General features: G+C 41.8%; 1 protein-coding gene across 2 annotated transcripts; it reads left to right on the forward strand.

Annotated features, from left to right (window-relative positions):
- The first annotated feature begins 752 nt into the window (after window positions 1–752).
- Window positions 753–26,167, forward strand: ATP6V1C2 (ATPase H+ transporting V1 subunit C2). 2 transcript variants are annotated; one of them, XM_015824038.1, is made up of 13 exons: window positions 753–982; window positions 2,816–2,979; window positions 4,309–4,376; window positions 8,370–8,455; window positions 14,513–14,607; window positions 15,320–15,411; window positions 16,737–16,835; window positions 20,083–20,151; window positions 21,038–21,130; window positions 22,424–22,517; window positions 24,161–24,258; window positions 24,598–24,727; window positions 25,481–26,167. In XM_015824038.1, exons 2-13 carry the CDS (start codon window positions 2,851–2,853, stop codon window positions 25,574–25,576), a joined length of 1,149 nt encoding a protein of 382 aa, XP_015679524.1. In that variant the 5' UTR covers window positions 753–982; window positions 2,816–2,850; the 3' UTR covers window positions 25,577–26,167. The 2 variants fall into 2 exon arrangements, with proteins under 2 accessions (XP_015679524.1, XP_015679525.1); XM_015824039.1 differs by lacking the exon at window positions 753–982 and adding an exon at window positions 1,136–1,345.
- The last annotated feature ends 292 nt before the right edge of the window (window positions 26,168–26,459 follow it).

The raw sequence follows: 26,459 nt of genomic DNA on the forward strand, positions 1-26,459 counted from the left end.
TGCCAGTGTGGTAAACTGCTGAGAATCTTTGGAAATGGAGTGGCTTACAAACCGAAATCAAAACAGGAATTCAATTAAACAAATTGCTGGCTGCTGTCTAGAGATAAATGATATCCTTTCTCCCTATTAAAATCTTGTGCTGCTTTAAAAAGTAATAAATGTATCCAGGCCTCATTTTAAAATGGACTGTAATTCAGATCATATGATACAGTTTCAATTATCAGCTAGACAGAGTAAGCAAAGCAAATTTGCTTCAGAAGGGAAACCATTNTATTATTATTATTATTATTATTATTATTATTATTATTATTATTATTATTATTATTATTATTATTATTATCTCTATCTGTTTTCAAAGACAGAGAACCATGGTTACAGAAAGATAGATAGGACTTAGTCCAATGCTTATTTTTTAGGTGCAATTTAGAAAAATCCAGGTTATTACTTCATATACGCCTCAGATCTTTCGAAAATTCACAAGAAGCAACCAATCTCAGCCATATACCAAAACGACTTGGTGGCACCTCTGAGACTGGCAGTGATGGAAGGAAGGAAGGAAAGAAAGAAGGAAGGAAAGAAGGAAGGAAGGAAGGAAGGGCCAGCCCTGGAAAAAGTTCTAAAGCTTCCCCGTCTGGGTGTGTGCGCGCCTCCATCGTCTGACGGAGGACGGGACCTCCCCTGAGGAACCGTCCATCCCTGGCAGGCACCTCGAGATCTGAACCACGCAAAGGCTGGACGGGGGAGGCCAAGGAGGAGCTTCGGCAAGCGCCACTGGCCGGAGGAAAGCGGCGGGATGGGCCTCTCCTCCCTCCTGCAAAAGGCGAAGCCGCAGCCGGTGGCGGTTCAGGTGCGGGTGGCTCCGCGCCCTGCAAAGTCCATTCCTCCCCCTCCGGCGTCTCTCGGAGCTGCGCCTGCTGCCGGCAATGGAAGGGGCCGCCGCTACACGGTGAGGAGCACCTGTCGTGTCTCCCGAGGACGTGGGGTAAGTAAAGCGGTGGGAAAGTTTTCTCGCCGTCTCCTTGGAGAGGCCGGTTGCTGCGCTGCTGCGAAGCTTCGGCTGGGGGGGGGGGGCGCGCTACGTCGCTGGCTTCGAAAAGAGACCCGAAACACTTAAAGCGAAATGATGGGATGGGATGGGATCGGATCGGCCTCGGGGGAGTTTTCTACTACTCGGTCCATTTTATTCCACTCGGATCTCGGCGCTGCGTCTTGGGAATAGAATGCGCTATTTGTTAGTCGTTGAGCTTGGCCGTTTACGTCCCTTCTGTTTCTAAAAGCAGTTAGGAGGGATGGGAAAGGCATTTTCGCCCAGCCGTTGTGAGCTCCTTTCAACATCCAAGTAGACGTAAGTTATCCCAATAAAACTGAAAGCAAGCCTACTTTGTGATATTTTTAGGATGCTTTTGGTTGTTTTGTGTTTGAGAGGCAAAAGGCATGGATCCATCCCAGGCCATTTGAGAAAGGGGTCAGTTTTGCCTGTGGAATCAATATTCGAAGACCCACTACTAGATAAATTAAAGATTAAATGATGAAGGGAGAATTGAAGAACGTTGATTATGATCCCTTTTTACAACTATTAAAGCTATAGCCAACCGTTTCCCCTTCCGTTTCATTATGCTTTCCATTTTTGAATGATCTTTCTGGCTTAAAAGATGGCTACATAGGATCAACCACACTCATTTGTTCCTAATGATAGTGGGCAGTTTCTGCAGATGGCAGCCTCTAACTAACCTGGCTTTCTCTGAAAAAGCTAAGCAGGGAGGGAACTGATGAAGGAAAAGATAGGAGACCACTAGGAAATCCCAGGGCTGAAGGCTAGGTTGGAAAACTGAAAGTTTCCCAAAAGACAGCTGTGGCAAACACTTTACTATGAACATAGATGTATCCAGTGCTTTTTTTGTAAAAAAAAAAAAAAAAAAAAAGGTGCGGGAACTCACACACGTCATACAACCCGCCTTGCCTACCCTACAAGGTTCCATCCAAAAAAGGTGCCGGAACTCCGTTCTGGGCGTTCTATGAGAAAAAAAAGCCCGGGATGTATCCATCTAATAACGAGTCAAGCTCAATGTAGATAATCTTTTATCTTTTTTAAAACTGATAAAATTATCATAGATGCTCATATATGAAATGCAGAAGAAGAAAACTACTTCCTCTGCACTATTTCTCATAATGCCTTAGTAATTTTATATATACATTTCATTGTTCTGATATTTCTGAACAGAAGTAGATTTAAAAAAAAAAAAATCTACATCATGGCCAAGCCAATACGGCAACAAATATATATTAACTGCCTGTCATTTAGATTTTTACAATGAAGTTAATTTTTGTTATTTGTTTTGATATTTCTAGTATAAAGATGAAGGACAAAAACTTCTAGAATATATATTCTAACATGCTAGCTGGGGAATTCTGGGAGATGAGGTCCAGACATCTTAAAGTTGCCAAGTTTGAAAAAAAAATGCCTTAACATTTCTTCTCAGATAATGTTTCTTGCATTGGAATTATGAACAGATCAGCCTATTACTTCTGCAAATAATTGTGAATTGTTCCATGTTCCAGCACCCTTGCAATTAAAAACTCCTCCCTACTAACCAGATGAAACAATCCAGGCAGGGAGGGGAAGAAAAAAAAAGGAACTACTTGCCTGTTGGTGACTTTGAAGAGAAGGTCACATTTAATTTTAGATTTGAATTGAAAGGTGATAGAAGTTTCCCTGTATGGACTGAAATACCAATACCTTTTTATTTATTTTTTTAAATGGATGTAAAGGTTTAGCTGATCTATTTTTGTGTTTTTGTCCCCCCCCCTTCTTTAGTTGTAGTGATTTTTACTCGGGGATCCTTTTCTACCATGTCAGAGTTTTGGCTAATCTCAGCTCCAGGGGATAAGACAAATTTGCTTGCCTGGGACAGAATGAACACCGTGACTTCGAAAGCCAACCTATCCAGCAACAGCAAGTTCGCCATCCCTGACCTCAAGGTAAAAGGTGGATGAAAAGTTAGAAAGGGAGGGGGAAGAAGGAACAGCAAGACAAGAACAGGGCTGGGATCAAGCATATTTCTTCTTCTTTTTTAGTAGAGTGGGATTAGTCTGAATATTATCTTTCATTCTGTAGCTTTCTGAAGTGCTTGAATTCTATGCGCCATTATTATCAATCAGTGGGTTAATTACTAGCAGAAAAATCTGGAGGTTTAATTTGGTTTTACTCAAGCCTGTCGTTTGCAGAAAATCTCAAAGAACTTTAGACAATCTATGAGCATCCTTAATGGTCACGATTCCAATTAATCAAAGGGCAACTCTGCCATAGAAGTCTTATACAGAGACAAATTAAGTCAGATTTACTCACAAATAAATGTATATGCAATTGTAGCATTAATAAACTAAATCCGAATGAATTCAATGAGACTTAGTCCTAAGGAACCATACATTTCATTTGAATGGAGATTCATCACATTTTAACGGGTGTCTATAAAGAAAAGGGGGTGAGTGGGAATTATAAAATGCACACAATGTCATTGTGTCATATTTTACCATAACTGATTAAAAAATCATAATTTGTACCAATGCTGTTAGCATGTCTATTCAAAATAGGTCTTAGTTATTTCAATATTCATGCTGTGTAGACTTTATCATAATTTAATTGACAGAACTTCAACTTATTAAATTACTTCTTCAATAACATCCTGCACTAACAAGTTAGCTTATTTTGGTTAGAGTACTAGAGGTAAAAAAAATAATACAGGGATTAATAATATGACTATGATAGAAGTGCTGGCTGGTATCTGAAAAATCATCTTCACTATTGGTAAGATACTGTTGGTATCTTAAAGTGTAATAATTTCAAGAAGAGATGCAATGAATTTATTTACTGCAACTGCTTTCTGCTCACATTATATATAAATAAGGTAAGGCTCTCTCATTTTAAAGAAGAAATGTTTCTTCCTACTGAAGTTTGTGAGGAAAATATATGTTCTGTTCAGTGCCTTATGATTGCATATACAATATACTGTGAGTAATAAAGCTGTTGAGGAACACCAATAATAAAAATAGGGAAGAAGTCTTGTAGAAGTGGGTTTATAATCACATGATGATATGCAGTTTTTCCTTCTGTAGAATAGAAGAAGAGGCATTTCAGTCATTTTCTATTGAGAGAAAATATTCTGATTGACTTTGGCTTCCTCCAAGTGTCCTTAATACTTTGATTACACAAAAGGACATCCATGCCAAAAATAATAAAAAAGATCATTCTGGCAAAACAGTCGTGCAGCTCTTCTGTTTATGTTAAAGTATTTGTGTTCCCTTCCACAGGTAGGAACTCTGGACACGCTGGTTGGCCTCTCAGATGAGTTGGGAAAACTCGATAGTTTTGCTGAAAGGTAAAATAGAACTTATTTACTGCACACAAAGACAAATGCATGTTGTTTCTCCAGGTCACAGGGTTCCTGCCTGAACCCAACTCTGACTTGTTTAAGCTTGGCCTTAGAAGTCAGCCAGATCAGGCAGGTTTGGTTTTATTCTGTTTAAAGAAGAATTGGGTCTAAACTCCTGTCTTTTATTTTGAATCCAATATGTTTGGATCTAGGGACACAGCCTTCGCCCCAAGTAATCAGCAAAGTCCCTGTGAAAAATGGTCCCTGCCCTCTTCATCATTCTATTCTATACAATTATTCTGAGGAGCCATTACAGATATGAACCAGGAGCTCATGGTAATGGGAAATGTGGGGGAAATAGCATTTTTTTTGCAGAAGCACTATGGATGCTTTTAAGAATATCGAAATAGCTCTATTCAGTTTTATTTGGCAAAAATGTCCATCTATAGCTAAATCTGCCCCCCTCCCAAGTCTTCAGTGTTCAGTAATAACACTGGTAATAACCACCACTAAGAGACATAGGACTACTAAGATGCATTAGCACAGAATCTGGGAAAGAAAATATAGGGATGAAAATGAAATATATATTTGAAACACTATAGTGAGATTTGGCAGCCTAGAACAAAAGTTGGTTTTTTTTGGGTGGGGGGGAAGGGTCCTTTTCCCTTTTTAAAATGAAAAGCAGAGTCAAATGGGCAAGGCAGATAAGAAACCCTACGTTCTCTCATTTCTTTTTCTGAATGCCCACTTTCCAATTTTCTTCCCCCTTTTGTCTATGGAGATTCTCAGTCATCCAGGTCATGGTTGTCTCAAAGGTGCTTTTTCAAGTCAACTGGATTATGTTGTTTTTTTTCCCCTTGAGGAAAAAGACGTTTTGCTTCTCATCCAAGAAGCTTCATCAGTTCTGGCTGGATAGTGGTGGGGGGATGGAAGGATTAATCCTAATCCTTCCATTTCTCTCTCTCTCTCTCTCTCTCTCTCTCTCTCTCTCTCTCTCTCTCTCTCTCTCTCTCTCTCTCTCTCTCTCTCTCACACACACACACACACACACACACACACACACACACAATCCAGCCTGAACTGATGAAGTTTCTTGGATGAAAAGTGAAATATCTTCTTCCTCAAGAGAAAAAAAAAACATAGTCCAGTTACGTTTTGAAAAAGCACCTTTGAGTCTTTCCCCTTTTCTTCTTAGTCCTTACATCTGTATGAAAGGTTAGAAGTATGAAGTTGTGTATTTTATTGAGCGGTTGGGATTTTTTAAAAAAAAAATGCAGAACATATGGGCCTGTTATTAAGAAATAGATTTGCTTCTCCTCAGTGGAACATTCTTTCTCAGAATTCATCTGTTTTCTGACTAGGTTCCTAATACCGGTACTCTTATGGTCACCAAGAATTCAACTTTGCTCTGTGTGTAGACATCCATTCCTAATTATGGTGATGCCAAAATGACAAGAAATGGGTTGCCACACTGATGCACATTTAATCTCTTGCCCCATGTAGATTTTCATTTTCATTTATTTATTATTAATTAAATTTCTGCATTACCCATCTCCCCTAAGTAACCCTGGGTGGTTTAAAATAGCATAATAAAACAATATAAACACCTGAATAAAAGCAGAGCTAAAAACAGAATTAACAACAAGTTAAAGCTTACAAGTTAAAAGGGAAAAGATAAATATTTTTTAAATTAAAAAAAAATTAAAGTTAAAAATTCAGAAGGCTGCAAAGGTTAACGAGGCAACAGGAGTGCCCTCCAGCCACCAGCCATCCCCAGGGTTGTGTCATACTCTTAGACCCCCATGCTAATTGGAAGACCCACTTCTTAACTCATTTCTGGAAAACCAGAAGAATGGGGGGGGCAAGATTTTCCAAAGGGCAGGGGCAGCTGCAGAGATGCCTCATAATGGCAAGATTTTTGCCATGAGAATTCAACCCACATTTGTATTAACTGCATCATTTTATAGAAGAAGCCGAAAGTCTGACAGGAAAGCTCATCTGATGAAAGAACTGACTTGTGTGTGAGACTAGGGTGTTATAAAAATGAAGGCAACAGATGCTGAAGTCCATGGACAAAGAGGAATTGCTCTGAAGCTATGCCAATGAACTCAGCATTTATATTATAGTTTGCAGAGAAGCAGGTTGTTAGTGGAACTGTTATTAGATCAACATATGGAGGAAATGCTGGTACATCTAGCTAGGCAGCAGAAACCAGCCGGTGCTGCTTCTGACCAGCGTGGCAGGGAAGGGGCAAGAGTTTTCAGGGTCTCTTGTTTCCCTGCAGTTTTATTACTTATTTACACAAGGAGGCCGAGTATTTTTCCATGTCACTTTGAAGCAGCCCGTGGCATTCTGATCTCTCTGCCCATCCGTTCTTGAGCTGTTTCCATCTCGGATGGCCCGCTCTCCTTGCAAACCTATTTATAAATGCTCACCAAAGTTAAAATGGTATAGAATAAAGATGAGAATCCTGGGAAATTTGGGTGGAGACTTAATACTTAAAAAGCAAGTTAATGTCCATTTCTAAATATGTTTATTCTGGAGGAAGCGCTTTTGGACTTTTCCAATTCTGCTACATCAGTGTTCCATTACATGCACAAATGCACACCCGAAAGAAAGGAGCATCTGTGGATCCCATGGGCTTCAAAAAAGCTTCCTCCATTCAGGGTTGCTTGTAGGCTACAGTTTAAAGCAAATTACATATATACACACTCTGATTCCAGGTGTGCTTTTTCCTCTTCCCGAACAATAAAGTGACCAACTTTTTTACAATGAAAAGGAGGACACAAATAAATTGAAGAAAAAAAATATCGTACATAAAAGAAACATTCATTGCAATAATAATACAGAATACACTATAATATGATAAATGCAGAGTGGGCCCCGCAGCTCCCAAAGCACCAGCTACGCCGGCTCCGGCCCCGGGGGGCAGCCCGCCGTCAACACACCCTGCCTGCAGCCGCCCCGCCAGCACCACCACCCACCCTGCACAGCCCCGTGTAGAGCAGGCCCCGTGGCTCCCACAGCATGGGGGGCAGCCGGCCACCACCGCCCCTCACACCCCTGCCCGCAGCAGCCCCGCCACCCCTGCCTCTTGCGCCCGCAGCTATTATTGCCCTAGCAGGGCCGAAGATCAAGAGAAACTTACCGTGGTGTCGCCACTTCAGTCTCCTCCAGGTATCTTCGGGACTAACTAGGAGATGGTGTAGTTGGGTAGCAGGGAGGGGTGCAAAGTTCCTACCAATTTGCCTTCGCTGCAGACAACTTGCATGTGCAAAGTTTGCCGGCCACGCTCAGCAGCAATTTGGCACGCTCAGCAGCAATTCCTATTGGCTTTCGAAAACCAATAGGGGGAGTAGCACAGCTCATGCAAAAGTTGAAAAAAAAAACATCAAAAAAAGGTGCTGGAATGCCGTTCTGAGCGTTCTATGAGAAAAAAAAAAAAGCCCTGCAGATTAGTCTTCAAATATCGAAAAGGAGGACATGTAGGAGGACACTTTTCGAGGGAGGACAGAACTTACAAAAGGAGGACTGTCCTTCCTAAAGGAGGATGGTTGGTCACCTTACGAACAAGCCACACCTTATTTTCTTGACAACGATAGCAGTTGGGAAACAGACTTTGTAACATACAGAACTTACTAGGACTGAATTATTAGTCCCATCCATCAGAGTTGGGGACAAAACAACAAGAAGTCATGCACTAAGAATGAAAAAAAAGAGTATCTTCTTATTTTTAGTACCAAAACTCAACAGGTATTTTGTACAATACCCAACACACACTTTTTTTTAAAAAAAAGGCAATTTCCTTTGTTGTTATTGAAACTCCCTGTTAATCCATCACTGATTTTGATTTGTCGTTTGCTCATTTCTGCCTACACATTGGTTCTCACTTTAGGGACTATGAAAATGATTTTTTTTTTTTACTATCTAGCTGTAAGTTATTTCATGGTTCTCAAATTAAATTGAACTAAAATGTCACTGTTTTGTTCTTGTATGAAGTGTAATAAAGAAAATTGCCCAGTATATTGGAGAAGTTTTAGAAGATTCCAAAGACAAAGTACAGGAAAATCTACTGGCCAATGGAGGTAGGCCTTAAAATCATGGATATATTGTTGAGTTTGGATGTTGTTTGTTGTTTTCACTCAGTTTCCAGAAAGAATTGCTGGAATTAATATGCTCATTTATTAGAAAATTAGATGGTGCTTCTAGTTTTAGAGAACAATGCTTTTTCTTCAATGTATATACGATTAAAAATATGATTGTCTTACAAGGAGTCCAGATTCCCAGAGAGATGACTATTACTTTTACAATTCCATACAGATTTATTCTACAGATCACAAAGTATTTAATTGTTTCTAATGGCAGTCAGCAGTGAAACACTTAGCACAGTGGTTCTCAACCTTTTTAATGCCGCGACCCCAACCAGTCGTAAGTCGAGGACTAAACCGGTCGTATGTCGAGGACTAAACCGGTCGTAAGTAGAGGACTAAACCGGTCGTAAGTCGAGGACTACCCAACCAGTCGTAAGTCGAGGACTTTCCCTGCCAGTGAGCGCCGTGCATGCATGGTTCCGCCCCCTGCGCCGGCCGAGGCGTAGCTGGCAAGCGGCAGAGACGGAGCAGGCCGACCACCAGCTGGCCCAGCCCAAGGGAGGTAAGGCACCCGCCAGAAAAGGGGAAAAAAATGGCGGACAAAAAAATGGCGGACAAAAAAAATGGTGGACAGCCTTGCTTGGCGACCCCCGTGAAATGGTCGATCGACCCCAAATGGGGTCCCGACCCACAGGTTGAGAACCACTGACTTAGCACAAGGAAAAGTAACTATAACAGATAAGAAGAAGAAAATCAACTCAGGCTAAAATGACATTTTAAACTGCAATATCTCAGGAACATTGCAACTGACAGCCTTTCACAGGCTAAAGTGGGACATGAATTGCTCCAAATTCAGCTTTAGTTCATACCTACATACAGATGTTTTTGTGCAGTCTACTGAAAATTACCTTTAATGAAGTGTTGAAATGACTGCTGATACCATAAGACCAGAATGGAATTCTGTTCTTTGGCAAACATCTTGCAGAATAAGGATGCCAAGTGATAACTTTACTTTTTAAGTCGGGTATTTTTGAAGATCAATAATTGCACTTACTATATTTCAGGCACAAAGGACAAAATGAAATGTCTAAAGGGTATGTTGTGTTTGGGTGGCAATGTGTCTTGGCCAGCATGCACTAGTGTGTTTAATAATAAGAGTCGAGCCCACATCTGGTTGTAGGGGTACAGTGATCAGGTTACGATGGATTTCTCTAGTAACAACCCCGTAGCTTGATCACCATCTCCCTATGACTCAGATTACTGCAGGTTTGCATCCTAGATTACTGTTGATTTTTCCTTTCCCTCAGTCTTTTTCTTTCTTTTTAACTTACTCTGCATGTATAGTGAAAGGAACTGTAGTGACTACTGGAGTGTGTGAAACTTTTTTGCATGCATCTGTTTTCTTATGATCAATTGTATCATCAGTGTTCTTAAGCGTGCAAAACAAATTACTGTAGTTTTTACCCAGTAGATCAGTTGGGGCCACTGGATCTAAGCTGTAAAAATTCAGATGAGGGTTTAGTGGCAGCAAATATAGCTTGCTGCTACCACCTAGTGGTTATTTAGATTTTGCAGCCCGTGTCTAGTATACCCAGGGCTCTTCCTCACAGGTGGGGGCTGTTCATTAGTCCTTAAAGGGGAAAACAAAAAACAAATTCCCAACACACCCGATGTTGGCATTAGCAATGCTGTCCCTTTGCCAGTCTACATTCTCGCTGGCTCATCGTACTTTCCTTATGTAGCTATCGTAGCCATTTTAAGGAAAGGAAGTGGTGATTCCCCTTGTTTCATTTTCTGTCCACCAAGTTATGGTTGCTGATTAGGAAACAGTCACCAATCTATTTCCCTCATGGGTGGGGAGTGGGGATGGGTGAATTAGATGATTGGTTAGAATGGCAGATTAGCCCACTATGAAGTTGCCTGACTTACACTTAGTCCTCAACTTATGACCACAACTGGGACCAAAATCTCAGTTGTTGAGTGAAGTGCTCATTAAGCAAGATGCCCACATGATTGCTTTGCTTAATGGATGCAATCCTGGCATTTGCAGTTGCAGTCATTAAACAAATTTGTGTGTCTCCCAGGGCCTCCCTCATCCCCTGAGACATCATAGGCTCATTTCGTTATTGCTCTGCCTCTCCACTCAGGAGCTGAAAATCCTCTTTGCTAAACTCCAAATAGGTTTTTTCAGCCCTTGAACAAAGAGACACTCCACACACAACCTGGGCCAGGCCTCCCAACCCACCTCTCTGCACCTGCCTGAGGAAGTCCATGCTCATTACTCTACCATACAGCCTCTCTCTGCTCTGCTTGGATTTCAGCTCCCCTTGTCTCTGGAAGCTCGCTGAAAGAGCTGCCTGCTGGAGGATTTTAGCTTCCCTCCATGCACAGAAGGAAACTCCTTCAGTGGGACGCAGGAAAAGATGAAATCTTAAGGATTTCAGCGCCATTTCTGCACTCTGCTGAAGGAGTTCAGCTCCCCTTGGCAGGCAGTTCTTTCAGCCACCCCCAGAGGTGAAAAGGTGTTCTCTCGGCAGGCGGCAGCAACAGCTTGCAACCTTCCCTGCCAGCTTCCTCAGTGACTTTCTGGGGAAGCCAATAGAGCAGACTTCAAATGGTGATCACATGGTTGCAGGCGCTTGGCAACTGTTGTAAGTGCAGACAGATTGCCAAGCACCCAGATCATGATCATGTCACTGTGGGGATGATGGTGCAACATTTTGTGATGGTTGGAAGTGCTTTATGGACCGTAAAGCACTATTTCCAAGGCCATTGTACTTCTGGACTCTTATTAAACAAATGGTCATAAGCTGGGGAATATGGACATGGGGATCGGGACATGGGAAGAAGTGGAAGGGACCACTGCCAAAGCTCCTTGGATCACTTGAATTTGTCAGTCAGATCATTTCTGAACATGTGTAGGGTGTCCTGAAAAAGTGCTAAACCCGTGTTCCAAGGTATCTTGGATCCACAAGTGTGGAAGACAAGCAACAGGTGAAACAGAAAGGAGCTCTGATGCTGTCAGTAAGTGACTTTCCATTTTAAGCATCTGGCAATAACCTAAAGAAAACCATGCAGAACATGTGTGTAGCAAACTGACCTCCTGAATCACACAATTCTGGATGGTCTACACATAATCACAACAGATATCATTATGGCACCTACTGCTGTCAAAGCCAAAATAGAGGGGACAAACTATCCTTTCCTCTCCTACCAAGGGGGATATATGTATCTGTGATGTGGTGTGCAAAGGGTCACAAGAAGTGAAGCTACACAAAGTGATCTGGGAGCATTGCCCAGTGGGGATAATAATTCTTGTCAGCAGCAGCATTGGAAAGCTTTTAATGCACCTACTGGTGACAGACCATAAGAGCACATTGTTGGCAGAACCTGACTCCTTCTCTGCAATATAGGACTAGTGCTTTTTCAAACAACAACAACAACACTAAACCAACTTATATATTTTAATCCATAATATAAGGGAGACCATGAGTTCCAATCCTGCCTTAGTCACGAAAGCCAGCTGAGTGACCTTGGTCCAGTCACTCTCTCTCAGCCTAACTCACCTCAGAGAGTTCTGTTGAAATGAATGGGGCAGGCCTTGTGAGCAAAGCACTCTCTGTGCACAACAAGTTATAGTTCTGTAATGGATTATTTGCATTCAGGGTTTATTCAAAAGAAATGAGTACAGAAGAATATGTGAGAACTACAATAAAGTGCGGCACGGTGGAATATTTCTGTTTAAAATCCATTTCCTTTCTTTTCAGGAAGGAGACAGAAAGGCTTAAGGCAGGAGTATCAAATCTTGGCAACTTTAAGACCTGTGGACTTCAACTCCCAGAATTCCTCAGCCAGGAATTCTGGCTGGGGAATTCTGGGAATTGAAGTCTACAAGTCTTAAAATTGCCAAGGATGGACACCCCCAGTTGAAGGGAAAGGAAAGGGCCAGTTAGTTAGCACCATGCGCACTTAGGGTGCACTTAGGAATTTTACAAAAAATTTTGGAAGGAGTCCATTTGCTTCTTGAATGTCCCTATTGAGCTGTCTCATACATATTTTATAGAAGATGAAGCCTGTTGATTTCAGGTCTCCAAGTCCTAAATTCTTGCTGTGCGCATTAGATTTTCCACACCCAGGAAATATGAGAAGGTAAGGTGACTCTTTCTAGGAGAAGCAACACTCTAGAGAGCAACACTCTTGAGATACCAAGAGGGAGCCAGTCTGATACCCCAAAGGAAGGGGATTGCTGTAGGCATTTGAAAGAGACACACTGTCCACTAAGGCAGAGGTCACCACACCTGCTTACATGCCAGTCAATCATTTATTTCTTTAGAGCATCTGGATTTGCATTGTGAGTGTTGAGTCCCATATGTTTCTTGCACACATATTCTCTCCCAACAAAGGGGCCTCAAGTGAAGAAGATTTCATTTAAGAATTCCTTTTTATGTGTGTTATTAAGACCTCATTAAAAACTACACAAAGTTGCTGGGGTGTCTAGAAGCATCCTTGAATGTTCTTCTGTTTTTTTCAGCTCCAGATGTTTGTGTGTGTTTGTTTGTTCCTGCACACATGTATTATTTAAAACATGGCTTTAAAAAAGTACCTTGCCCCGCATTAGGTCCCCCCCCTTGATCATTTCTGCTCCCCTGCTTTATCTCCACGCTACTTTTGATATCATAGCAAAGGTCACTTGAAAGCTTTTGGATGGTACAAGAAGGACTGCAGTGGGGATCTCAGCATTAAAGCATACAATTCAGGATCCAACCCTTCATGCATTCCTTTAGTTCTGGTTTCTCCCACTGCCTAGCAAAATGCCCTTTATGCACCCGTTAATAGTCATAAATTTGGTCCTTATTGAAATACTAATCCAATTAACATTTAAAAAGCTCCATCTCCACTGAAGAGCTATAGCAAAGTCAAGCACTTTTCTCCTTTAACGAACAGGAAAATATGCGGATATCTCATTTCAAGCAGCTTTTATGTTCACGCAGAGTAATGTAGGTTGGTAGATTTTTTGACACAAGTGAAATTTACGTGAGATTTTGCACACTCTGAGTATGTTAGATAGTCTCTGCACGTGTTATTTTTTTTATCCCTCTGGAAATAACCCCCAAATCTGATAATAAGTTTACAAAAGAAAGCAGTCCCCTTCCAATATAAAGATTTTATATGTTTGTTTGTATCCTGCCTTTATTATTTTTACAAATAACTCAAGGCAGTGAGCATATCCAACATATCTTCTTCCTCTTATTTCCTCCACAACAACAATCCTGTGACATGGGTTCGGCTGAGGGAGAGCAATTGACTTCAAGTCACCCAGCTGATTTTTCAGGCCTAAGGCGGGACTAGAACTCCCAATCTCCTGGTTTCTAGCATGGTGCCTTAACCACTAGACCAGGGGTAGGCAACCTTGGCTCTTTTATGACTCATGGACTTCAATTCCCAGAATTCTGAGAATTGAAGTCCACGAGTCATAAAAGAGCCAAGGTTGCCTATCCCTGCACTAGACCAAAGTGACTTAAAAGGCCAGCCACAAAAAGGAGAGAACTAAAACTGCAAAAGCAGTTTTTTTTAAATATATAAAAAAAGTTAGGGGTTTTTATGGTTCCCCAGCCAATATGAACTATATCTTTCGGGACTCCAGTTCTTGCTGCTTGTTAGCTGTGAAGCATTTTAGTTCCGTGACACATTGTGTGGGCCATGGATTCTCTAACCCTGCCCTAAAATTAAACCTAACTATTACTTTTAATCACAATCTTTATTCTCTTATTTGCTAACTGTATTGACAAGATGAGAACTAAGATGAATATATTCCTCTTCATGAAATTAACTGGGTGAATATTTTTAAATTGTAAACAATTGGCATGGCAGACCTTCAGATCTGGATTAGTATCTAGAAAAGGGAATAAATATAAAATGGCAATCCTTATCCAAGCCATATCCTAAATGCAAGCTAATCTGAATGCAGGTTTTCGTGCAAAAAGAATACTTTATTCTCAGAATAATTCTTATACGCATGCAGTTCACTGGATTTATTTTTAATCGTTTCAGTTGACCTGATTAGTTACCTGACAAAGTTTGAATGGGACATGGCCAAGTATCCAATAAAACAGCCACTGAAGAACATTTCAGAAGGATTAGCAAAGGTAATCATCATTTTCCCTCCTTTCTCGGATACTGAGAAGCACCTTATAAAAGCTGTTTCTCGGAAATGATAATAAAATGCAGTTAATTAAGCATCTAATTACTTAGGACAGCTTCCTTAGGAACCCAGTTCTGGAAATGATGGGTACTGATTTGCTTTGAAATTTATCAGAAGGCAAACTAGGGCCTTTCCCCACACTGTCAAATTCTAGCATTATGGAAAATATCTTCTTCCTCATCTTTCTCCCCACAAAGACATTCTTGTCTGAGAAGAAAAGAAAAAATAAACATGTAATATCTATGTCGTCCTAAGAAGTATCTCCTGTATTTTAAGTCTGTCTTAGAAGCAGTCACAAGTCTGTCACACAGCAGTTTTCAGCTGAGGGAAGGCATTTATTTCTGTATCTGTAAATCTGAATTACAAGTGTGCTTTTAATGAGGAGTTTCACCCTGGTACAAGGAAGGATTTTCTTCAAGGTCATAACAGAGCAAGGATAAATCAATTTCCTCCTTGTTGTTAAGAGAGAAAGACAGATGTAGGTATTTAAATTGCAACTAAAATGGAAACTAAGTTTAGTTTTGGCCCTTTGGTAAGTCTAACAATAGAATCTATACTCTTTGTAGACTTTTGCATGTATGGAATTATTAAAACGCTCGACTTTAAAATGGATGCAGAGTTCATATTGCTCAGCTGGATTTCCTTTTTATGTTTAGCAAATTACACAAATTGAAGCAGACATGAAAAGCCGAGCAGCTGTCTACAACAACATCAAAGGAAATCTTCAGAATCTGGAAAGAAAAACGATGTATGTGTTTAGATAAGTTTTAATGGATTGCGTTTTCTGTATACACTGGGATACTGTTATGACCCGGGGCTGGGCACGGAAGCGACACAGCCAAAGTGAAGGGTTAACTCCCTTTTATTGCTCCAACTTTCCCTCAAAATTCCCACCATTCACTTCAAGTCCAAGAGCAAGATCTAAACACACACACACACACACACACACACACAAACCCCTCCAATAGTTCCTGGCTGCTAGAAGTCCAGGGGAGCAGCACAGTTCAGGAAGCTTGGTCACTGAGTGTCGCAGAGCTGTGTCACTGTGGTCCAGCAAGGGCCAGGGCCAGGGCCAGGGCCAGGGCCAGGGCCAGGGCCAAGGCAAGGCAAGGCAAGGCAAGGCAGCAAGATGTTGGTAACAGCAAGTGTGGCTAGAAAAATACAGCGCTTGTTCCCGACAAAAGCTGCTCCCCACGGCGTCTCTTTAAATCCTATTCCTCAGGAAAGCCTTGTCAAGAGGGATGGGGCGCCCTCCTTCCGAGTAGTCGGGTTGAGTAGTCATGCTCAGGGATTGGATGGGGGAGGCAGTTGCTCGTCTCTGGAGCTCCGTCGCTCCTTTGCTCTACTGCCTGCCCTTTCCTCCCCCCTCGCTCGGTCATCCTGCGTCCTCTCTTCTTCCCTGGTGACCCTTCCGAGGGACCCGGGACTGCTTCGTCCACCTCCTCTGGTCGTTCCTTCTGGGCCAGAGAGGCAGTGCCATCTCCCTCCATCGGTCCCATCTCCATCTCCTCCTCCTCAGACCCTGGCTCCGAGGAGGCCATGACAGATACTGACTTCCTATGACGATGTCTTAACATGTTAGCCGCACTGGAATATAGTAATACAGACAAGTAATATGGGCTTAATCAGGGAGTGGGGTTTTGGTGCTTTTGGGTCAGTATTGATGATTTCTAGTCACTGTCTGGACAAGTCAGCAAGTTGCCATTGCTTGCTTCCTAGGGCTAAGAGAGGGTGATTGGCCTAATATGGTTTCATGCCTAAGATGGAACTAAAATTCACAATCTCCCAATTTCTAGCCTAGGGCCTTAATCATTGCATCAAATTGGCTCTCTAGTCAGCTCTTTAGTGGATCTGCATTAATTAATTAATCTGTTTAAATAAAATTTAAAAAGTGCCTAGTTCCTCTAAGCTTACTATACAGTATAACGGCTGGATTTGCTTTAAGTTTGTCCAAAAATTCCCTGAAAACATTTTCTTTCTAGTCATCCAATTAAGCATCTACTTAACATTTAGAAAGTATAAATGGTGCGGTAATCCTGTACTGATCTTTTCTGCCTTTTTTTCCCCCCCCAGAGGAAATCTTTTGACCCGAACATTAACAGATATAGTGAACAAGGAAGACTTTGTGTTGAATTCCGAATATCTCATCACTCTCCTTGTTGTAGTTCCTAAGTAAGAAAAAGTTGGCTTTCCTATGGATGGGTTTAATTGTAACGCTCAAGGTTTACATAGTGTTTTAGAGACAATTCTCTGTATACATGATGCCAGTTTGGCCAGGAAAATTTTGGTGAAATGAATTGATAGAAAGTCCTCTACTAACCAAAGAGTTAATGGAAAAGGACAAGGTTGGAGCCAGAGGCTTTATTGCCTTCCATAAGATCCTCAGCTCCAGTTCTGCTCAAATTCACACTGTGAATGTATCTACGGGTATTCTTCGCATAATGACTGCCTTGTTAGTGACCATTTGAAGTCATTTTGACACTGAAAGTGTAATTTTATGACTCGGCTCCTTGCACTGGCAACCATTGCAGCCGTTTCTGCAGCTACATCAGGGGTCCCCAACCTTTGCAACTTTAAGACTTGTGGACTTCAACTCCTAGAATTCCCCAGCCAGCCATGCTGGCTGGGGAATTCTGGGAGCTGAAGTCCACAGGTCTTAAAGTTGCAAAGGTTGGGGATCCCTGAGCTACATGATCAAGATTTGGGCACTTTGCAATGGCAGAAATATATGGCCATTGCAGCATCCCATAGTCAGACAATCACCATTTGCATGCTTCCTAACTGGCTTCCGAGAAGCAAAGCTGATTAAGAAGAAACCGGCGGTAAAATCGCAAGTTGTGGTCACTTGGTGTCTCACTTAACAATCATAACAACCATGGCAGACAGACGTGAGGTTGTAAGTCTGTTGCAGTCACGTGTCTCGCTTAATGACTTGCATCGCTTAGTAATGTAGTTGCTGGTCCCAGTTGTGATTGTGAAGTGAAGTTTATCTGCATTGTAAATAGGAGCATTCCACATGACAGATTCGGAATGCAGGTAGTCCTTGACTTACAACAGTTTGTTTAGTGATTGAAGTTACAATGGCACTGAAAAAAGTGACTTAGGATTGTTTTTCACACTTATGACCACTGTGGCATCCTCATGGTCACGGGATCAAAATTCAGACGCTTGGCAACCGACTTATATTTATGACGGTTGCTGTGTCCCAGGGTCAGGTGATCAACTTTTGCGACAAGCAAAGTCAACGGGGAAAACCAGATTCACTTAATAACCGTGTTACTAATTTAACAACTGCAGTGATCCACTGAGCAACTGTGCCAAGAAAAGTTGTTAACAGGAGGCAAAATTCACTTAATGAATGTCTCACTTAGCAACAGAAATATTGGGCTCCATTGTGGACATACGTCGAGGCCTACCTGTACCACGGTGCAGTGAGGATTTCTTTATTTTTCGAAACTGTAGATGCTGTTTTTTTCTTTGTAAAATAAATCCAAGGATGCTGGCACACATAGAACATCTTTTGTTTAGGCTTACTCAGATGTAAAACCCATTGAAATAGAGCTTGGTATTTATCGACAATTCCTCAGCTCCTCTCCGTCACCTTTTTAGTAGTTGCTTCAGGTAGATATAGAGAAGGGGAGGTGAACAAGGGAAAGAAGAGCATCGTGGAATCCTTGTAGACAAGATTCGATATCCAAGTAGCCCCTCCAGTTATGATTTACCCCCAAAAAGGGAATTCAAAGTTCTGATGGTCAGCCTCCCTCCATGGTTATGTGATTGAACTTTGGGCACTCAGAGACACAGTTTCATTCTAGTTTAACGAAGAGAAGGACGAGGGGGGACATGATAGCAGTGTTCCAATATCTCAGGGGCTGCCACAAAGAAGAGGGAGTCAAGCTATTCTCCAAAGCACCTGAAGGCAGGACGAGAAGCAACGGGTGGAAACTGATCAAGGAGAGAAGCAACTTAGAACTAAGGAGAAACTTCCTGACAGTTAGAACAATTAACCAGTGGAACAACCTGCCTCCAGAAGTGGTGAATGCTCCAACACTGGAAGTTTTTAAGAAGAAACTGGACAGCCATTTGTCCGAAATGGTATAGGGTTTCCTGCCTGAGCAGGGGGTTGGACTAGATGACTTCCAAGGTCCCTTCCAACTTTATCATTATTATTATTATTATTATTTATAGCTATTTGCGATGTCCCGCAGTCACATGGCCACATTTTATCAAAACCTGACAACTTCCAGTTTCTGGCAAAGTTGTGCAAAACCAAACTTTGGTTCGCTTAATGACCGCAGTGTTTGCTTTACGACTGCCGCCTTTGCTTAACGACCACTGGGAAAAAAAGGCATAATTTTACAATATATCACAGTATATACGACCGTAAATGGCGGGCTCCATTACACTCATATGTAGAGGATTGCCTGTATGTTAGAACGTATTCTAATTGCAATGAGCCCCCTAGGAAGTTCCCCGAATATGGAAACTTCAGTATAAACTCTGAATGTTCACCTCTCAAGTCTTAGGCCCAGCACCATGCTTGAATCCACTTTTGTCAGCTCACTCGGGAAGACAATTCAAGGGTCTTAACGCTAGCTGTTTACACTGGAAGCTGGCTAACCCTTAGAAAAAAATGGAATGGGGATTGGGCAACCTGTGTCCTCCAGGATTTCTGGCCTATAAAATGTGCAGCTCAGGAAGCCCAATGCTCTCCCATTGGAGATTGAGTGGAACTTAAAATTTCAGTTTTGGTTAAAGCAGTGGTTCTCAACCTTTTTAATGCCGCGACCCCCAACCGGTCGTATGTCGAGGACTAAACCGGTCATAAGTCGAGGACTAAACCGGTCATAAGTCGAGGACTACCCAACCGGTCATAAGTCGAGGACTTTCCCTGCCCGGGAGCGCCGCGCATGCATGGCTCTGCCCCCTGCGCCGGCCAAGGCGTAGCTGGCAAGCGGCAGAGATGGAGCAGGCCGACCACCAGCTGGCCCAGCCCAAGGGAGGTAAGGCACCCGCCGGAAAAGGGAAAAAAATGGCAGACAAAAAAAATGGCGGACAAAAAAATGGCGGACAGCCTTGCTTGGCGACCCCCGTGAAATGGTCGATCAACCCAAATGGGGTCGCGACCCATAGGTTGAGAACCGCTGGGTTAAAGGGTAAAATGAGTGTCTTGAAGAGAATAGCACGGTTTTAGCCACTTTTGGAATTTGGCACAGAAGATGCTGCCTAGAGGCTCAAGCTGATGGAAATTGAACATCCTTGTCACACAGGGTCGATCTCACTGTGGTGCTTTCCCCCCTCCCCCCACTTATCAACTTAGCATTAAGATTTTCTGAATTTCTGTAAAGAGAAGTGACAATCATTATGCTTAAAGTAGCCCTTTCTACAGAGATACTGTACAAAATTTGTCTTGTTGCAGATCAAGCTATGTGCAATGGCAAAAAACATATGAATCACTCTCGGATATGGTGGTTCCTCGCTCTACGAAGTAAGTACAACTTTTGGACTGCCTTGTTTCTCTAACAGATTTCAACCTTATGCTAAGAATCGTTGGGAGTCAGGTGGCATGCAAGTGTAATAAATTATTATTTTTCTGAACGATCTCTCGGTTTTCCCTCATGTACTACTTCCCTATCCTCCTGGTATTGTCATATTCTGGTTTGGAAATGCTTTGCTTGAATTTTTTTTTTCCAAATTGGCATGCTTCTGATTTGGATATTCTGGAATATGAACATTGCAGGGGGTCCTTGAAGGAACTTAAATAGGATTAGACACGGCTGAGTCTCCTCTTCTACTAGGAATTTTGAAAAAGAAAGAATTTGGATTGTGGCAAATTGTGACAAGAAATATCTCATTTTTATTTTTTTAAAAAGTATTAAATATTAATACTGTCTTATTGCATAAAGTTTTAAAGGATGCTGGGGGAGGTTGATTTAAAGCTGCTGAGTTTTTCTTTTTGATATTTCTTCTTATATAACAAGATTGCTTTTTATTGTCAAGGAAAGGAAAGGAAAAGAAAGGGAAGGAAAGGAAAGGAAAGGGGTACCGTAAGAGGAATGTAGGTAGCAATGTTTGGAAAGTGTGTTCAATTGTTTTCTGAAGAACCCAGTGTCTTCTGTTAATCACATGAACTTGGTGGTGGTGGCGAAATGGAAGCTAAAAAAAAATCTCTATGTAACAATAGAGTGTACAGTACTATTGTGTGGATTAAGAAACTGCTAAGGAAGTAATTGAATCTGACAATTACCAATTACGACAGGTTATCATTATTAACAATCACAATTACACACTCGTCGTTAATTGCTTTGGCACCCTATCACGGAAAGGCAGGATAAGTTTTAGAATAACTGGAGCAATGTATTTGATTCTTCCAGGATGATCGCTGAAGACACCGAGGGAGGGCTCTTCACAGTCACCCTGTTCCGAAAAGTGATTGATGACTTTAAGACCAAAGCCAGAGAGAACAAGTATGGTTTTCTTTCTACTTCTATGCCAGAAAAGCAAAATAATTCAGGCTCTTTCTCCTGTGCTGAAGTGAAACTAGACACGTCCATGCAGTTACTCATCAGAGCTCTTGAATAATTTGCACATGGCTGGATCCAGGGGTGGGTCTGTTTGCATCAGCAGAATAGGAAGACCGGGCAGCCATTTCTTCTCTGCCTTCCATGAATCTCCAGGATATAGTGGGGAAAGTCTATTATATACACACCATTCAGCTACGTTTTAACCAGATTTTAAACTTGTTTAAGGATATTTTCATATATGACTATCTACAGTCTAAATCAGTGATGGCGAACCTTTTAGAGACCAAGTGCCCAAACCGCAACCCAAAACCCACTTATTTATTGCAAAGTGCCAGGGCCGCATCAGCATTGTGGTGCCCTCGGGGGGGGGGCAGGGAGGCTCCTCTGAGTGCTACCTCTGGCACGCAAAAACTGGGAGCACAAAAATGGGCCACCATGCTGCAAAGCCCAAAAATGGCCACCGCCGCACCCCGGGGTGCAGATACTAGGTGCTGCACCACATAAGAATGGGGCAGGCCTAGTGAGTATCATGCAGGCACTAGCTCCGCCCCATTTGCAGTGTGTCGATGCTCACGGCCCCGTGTGCGCATGCATGCATGTAAAATGCTTCTTCCCCCTCCCTTTTCTTCCAGTCCACCAATCGACAATGGTTGGTGACCTCTGCTCTACCACCTCTACTTGAGCTTGCTAGTCGGCCGCTTCGCCTCCTTTGTGCTGGGCGGGGCTCCTGCTCCAGGTGGCAGTGGTGGCCTGATGGACCTGCTGCTGGCGGTGGTGGCACGCGTGCCAACAGAGAGGGCTCTGAGTGCCGCCTTTGGCACGCATGCCATAGGTTCGCCACCACTGGCCTAAATCATCACTTATTTTGACCACTGGCTCTCCATCCAAAACACCCAGGGTGGCTGTTAAATTCAGAGAGGAAGGGTAGGATATAAGGAAAAATAAGAAACCCTTCATAACTTCAGCTAATGAGTCACTTTTTCCAGTCTGATGCATCGGGAGGGACTCATGGAGCTGAAAATAAAACGAGCTTATTAAAGATGACAAGAGCTCCTGAAAGCTTTGAAAATTAGTCTAACGTGACTTACTCCCACACTGCCAAAACTTACCTTCTTTCCCAGCTAAGCTTTCAAAGTGTACCTTGTGGTTTAAAAGAGCATTTGTGTTCAAAAGCCCAGGCAGGGAACAGCTTTCTAAAAGCCCAGGTGCTGAATGTCTATACTGATTTCTTTTCAGGTTCATGGTGCGGGAATTTTATTTTGATGAAAAAGAACTGAAGTGTGAAAAGGACGAAATGAGGAAGTTAGCTTCTGATAAGAAGCAACAGTATGTGAGTAAACTTCAAGTTGTGCGGAATTGACTTCTGTGCCCCACTTGCTGACTGTTTGCCAAGTTACCACACGATCCCACTGTTAATGGTTTGCCCAGAAATGCTATACATATTCTTGGGATGACAGCCAAGACAATTCATTATCCAAAAGTGTTGTTCACACAACACATTTAACCCGATTGCTGAATTAATCCATTGCCACAATCCGCATGACTCATTGACCCATGAATTAATCAATGACCTACGTTTGCACCGCAGGCCAAACCGGGGGAAAAAGGAACCAAATTTAACACATTGTGAATACAGCTATTATGTTTGCAGTTTATGTTTACAGGTCTGGTTACACCTGTAAACCTTTGGAGTGTGCACGTGTGTGGTTGAGAACTAGTGTGCTGTAGTGGTTAATGCACCACGTAAGAAACCGGGAGAATGGGACTTCTAGGTTGGGGCTCAAAGCCACTTGGATAACCTTGGGCCTGTCACTCTCTCTCAGCTCTAGGAAGGAGGCAAGGGCCAACCACTTTTGAAAAACTTTGCCAAGAAAACTGCAGGGACTTGTCCAGGCCAAAGCCAATACTGATTCAAAGGTGCATGCATGCATCCAGATGCATGCATGCACGCAAACACACACAACCTTATTAGGCACAAACCAGTGCAGTTTTCTCTCATCAACACAGTGTTTCAATATAATAGTAGATGTAGTCCAGAATAGTACTCTTGATTTTCTAAAAACGGGACTTTCAAATGTCTTCCCTGTGAATGGATGTTACCTAATTTTGTTTGATTAATATGGCCATCCATCTTACATAAATACCTTTGGGCAGTATATAAAGATTAAAAGCACACAACCCACAAAATACAAGCCTCAATGCCCACAGATAAAACAGTGACCCCCCACTCTCAACTAGTACTACCCCCCCCCATAACAACAGCAATGGACATCGCATAAACCTGACCCAAATGCCTGGGGAAATTGTTATCCTCTGAAGGCTGAGCGGAATGCAACCCAACAGACACCATTCAGATGGGTTGGCTAGCTCTTCTGCAAGTTTTTCCCAGCCAGAGGTAGCACCACGATCTGTAGGCTTGACTACTTGAGTCATTGGCTAATATGTTTCACCCATTTTTGGAGGGCTTGATTTTTGAAGGAGTGAATGGGTAACTGAAGCCTCCACAGACCTTACTTTGTATGAAACCCATGAAAACATGCCATCGATGAATATCAGTGAAATAGAGGTGAACTTTTGGGGCATAATTGTGAGTTCTGGAGGCCATAAAATAGGATTGGACGTATATGCATGTGACAAGTTCTACCTGGATGACAAATTCCCGCTATGTCAACTCTATTTTGGCTACCAAGGAGTTGTTTTTTAATCACTGGATGCTGAATCATATTACCTGCATCCTTCCTGGGAGGGGCCAAGGATCACAATTAGCCATTTTGGTTAAGTATTATGGGAGCATGACAATACCTAAATGTAATTTAAGACTCGGTTTAATTTAAGAAAGTGGATTACATTGCTCCTCACATATTTCATATTATTTTGTGAAATTTTCAAAAAAAATGGGCCATCAGTTTGGAACCTTTGAGAATTACACTTACAGCTCTTCTATTAACTGATATTGTATTTTACTCATTAAAGGGTCCTCTGTTGAGATGGTTAAAGGTGAACTTCAGTGAAGCATTTGTGGCTTGGATCCATATAAAGGCACTAAGAGTTTTTTCAGAATCTGTCCTCAGGTAAACATGAAATTTCATAGGATACATTTTTCCTAAAACAAATCACAAACTCGGTACAATCATTACAGATCTCGGTTGATCACTTTAACTTTCTCATTGATTTTAAACATACTTTTGTGGTAACCTGTGGTTCTTAAACATTCCAGGAATAAACAAACTGTAATTAGGCAAATGTTGTGATAGAGTTAATAAGGAAAATAAACAATCTTTGGTGCAGTTTAAGACTAAAAACTCCTAGTCACAAAGAAAAGCAAAATGAGGATAGTTGATAGGTAATGTGAAAACTTCTTGCATTGCATTTTGCTGCTGCCAGTTTAACACCCATTGAATTTATTCAAGGTATGGATTACCAGTGAACTTCCAGACAATGCTACTTCATCCTAATAAGAAATCCATGAAGAGGTTGAGAGAAGTACTAAATGCAATTTTCAAGCATCTGGATGAAGTAGCAGCAGCCAGCCTATTGGATGTAAGTATGCCATTGCAGGTGGCCCGCCAAAAGAGGTAGATGGCAAACAAGGGCTGTGGGAAGCATAGGTCAAAATGGGTAGTGTCTCCTATTCTGACCCTTCCCCTTGTCTCATTTTTGACACCGCCTTCTGCCTCCCAGTCAGGAGGCTGTTGAATAAAAGGTAACAATCATTTATAGCTGAGGTGAGGAACTATGGCCCTTGTATGATTTGTGGACTTCAACTCCCAGAATTCTTAAGCCAGCATGGGAATTTTGAGAGTTGAAGTCCATAAAGTTATAAAAGTGCCATACTTCCCTAACAGAGTATGTGTGGAACCCCAGGGCTGCAGTTACTCCACCCTTAAATTGGCTTACCTTATTCCTGTATCATCTGCTGTGAAGTTTTCAGAAGATCTAGAGCAGGGGTGTCAAACTCACAATGTCACGTGATGTGTTGCGATGTATTGCAACTTTTTTTCCATTGCCGGCAATGGGGTGGGTGCGGTTTTGGCCTGATGCATCCAGCCTGCAGGCCGACAGTTTGACACCCCTGATCTAGAGACTTCTAATGAGGGATCAGCTTCATTACACTAAGTCTGGAGATTTCCAATTTAACATCTGTATTTACTGCTTGTTGGAAGTCTTTCATTTCACAATACTTGCTCCTGTTATGGTTATTGATGTTTCTTAAGCATTCCCACACATTCAGTAAAAATTGTAGCACCTATCTATAAGTTTGAAGGACCTTACCCTACTTTAATCTTTTCCCAGACTTCGGTTGACATTCCTGGCTTGCAGCTAAGCAATCAAGACTATTACCCCTATGTCTATTTCAAGATTGACCTCAGTCTTCTCGATTCCAGCTAAAGTTTGCTGGGCCAAGTGTGACTTGTTTTTCAGTATTGTTGGATTTGATTGTGACCGAAATGTCATCCACTCAAGCTGTTTTGTTTTTAATACACATATAATAGGAATGTGGCCCTCTCCATGCAGAAAAAGCAAGTAATTTTAAGCACGTGTTAACTGTAGTTCCTAGATTTGGCTTAACGATAAGCAGACTAATTGCTTTTTACCATTTTAACAGTTAAAAGATACTGGAAGCTTTTTTCTGATTATATTAGAAAACATTCTTTGCAAGGTATTGTGTTATAATTGTATTTATTGTAAATAACCCTGATCGTCTAGGGTTTTAAAAAAATTTAAAGGTAGTTTAAGGTAGAAATATCCTGGAGTCATACATCTGTAATTTGTTTAATGTATTGATTCAGTCAATACAGCAGTTATACATTAAAATAGGAGGAAATATGTTTGGGAAATTAATTTTGATTTAACTAGTTGCTTCAGTTTAGCATGTAAGAAATCCAGATAGACAATTTTTCTCTCTTGTTTCAGTGAAACAGCTTTTCCTTCCACTGAAGACTGACTCACTGTAGACATAATACAGAATTTGAAATCTCGTTTTTTTTTTTCCAGTTTGTTGAAAGTATTATGGTCTTTTAAGTTTCCAACTTGGATTAGAATAAATGGCAGCACTTCCTCTCACCACCATTGGTTGACAATGTTACAGTATAGATAAACCTCCTTCAATGCTGCTCAAAGGGTAGTTTACAAAAAAAAAAAAAAAAAAAGAGTAAAGCCCAGCAAATGGCTCCAATGATGTTGCAGGCCCTAAAGAAGGGGTGTCAAACTCGCAACATCACGTGACGTGATGTATTTCAACTTTTTTGCCATTGCCGGCAATGGGGGGGGG

The sequence above is a fragment of the Protobothrops mucrosquamatus genome, unplaced genomic scaffold (assembly GCF_001527695.2).
Source record: "Protobothrops mucrosquamatus isolate PMUCROS unplaced genomic scaffold, P.Mucros_1.0 scaffold2091, whole genome shotgun sequence".
NCBI lineage: Eukaryota > Metazoa > Chordata > Lepidosauria > Squamata > Viperidae > Protobothrops > Protobothrops mucrosquamatus.

What these genes read in the sequence shown, in the direction of transcription:
- ATP6V1C2 (XM_015824038.1), top strand. Translation starts at nt 2,851, where the DNA reads ATGTCAGAGTTTTGGCTAATCTCAGCTCCAGGGGATAAGACAAATTTG. An exon ending in GTGGTTCCTCGCTCTACGAA is followed by an intron (nt 20,152 to 21,037) that starts GTAAGTACAACT and finishes TGATTCTTCCAG; the next exon opens with GATGATCGCTGAAGACACCG. An exon ending in ACCAAAGCCAGAGAGAACAA is followed by an intron (nt 21,131 to 22,423) that starts GTATGGTTTTCT and finishes ATTTCTTTTCAG; the next exon opens with GTTCATGGTGCGGGAATTTT.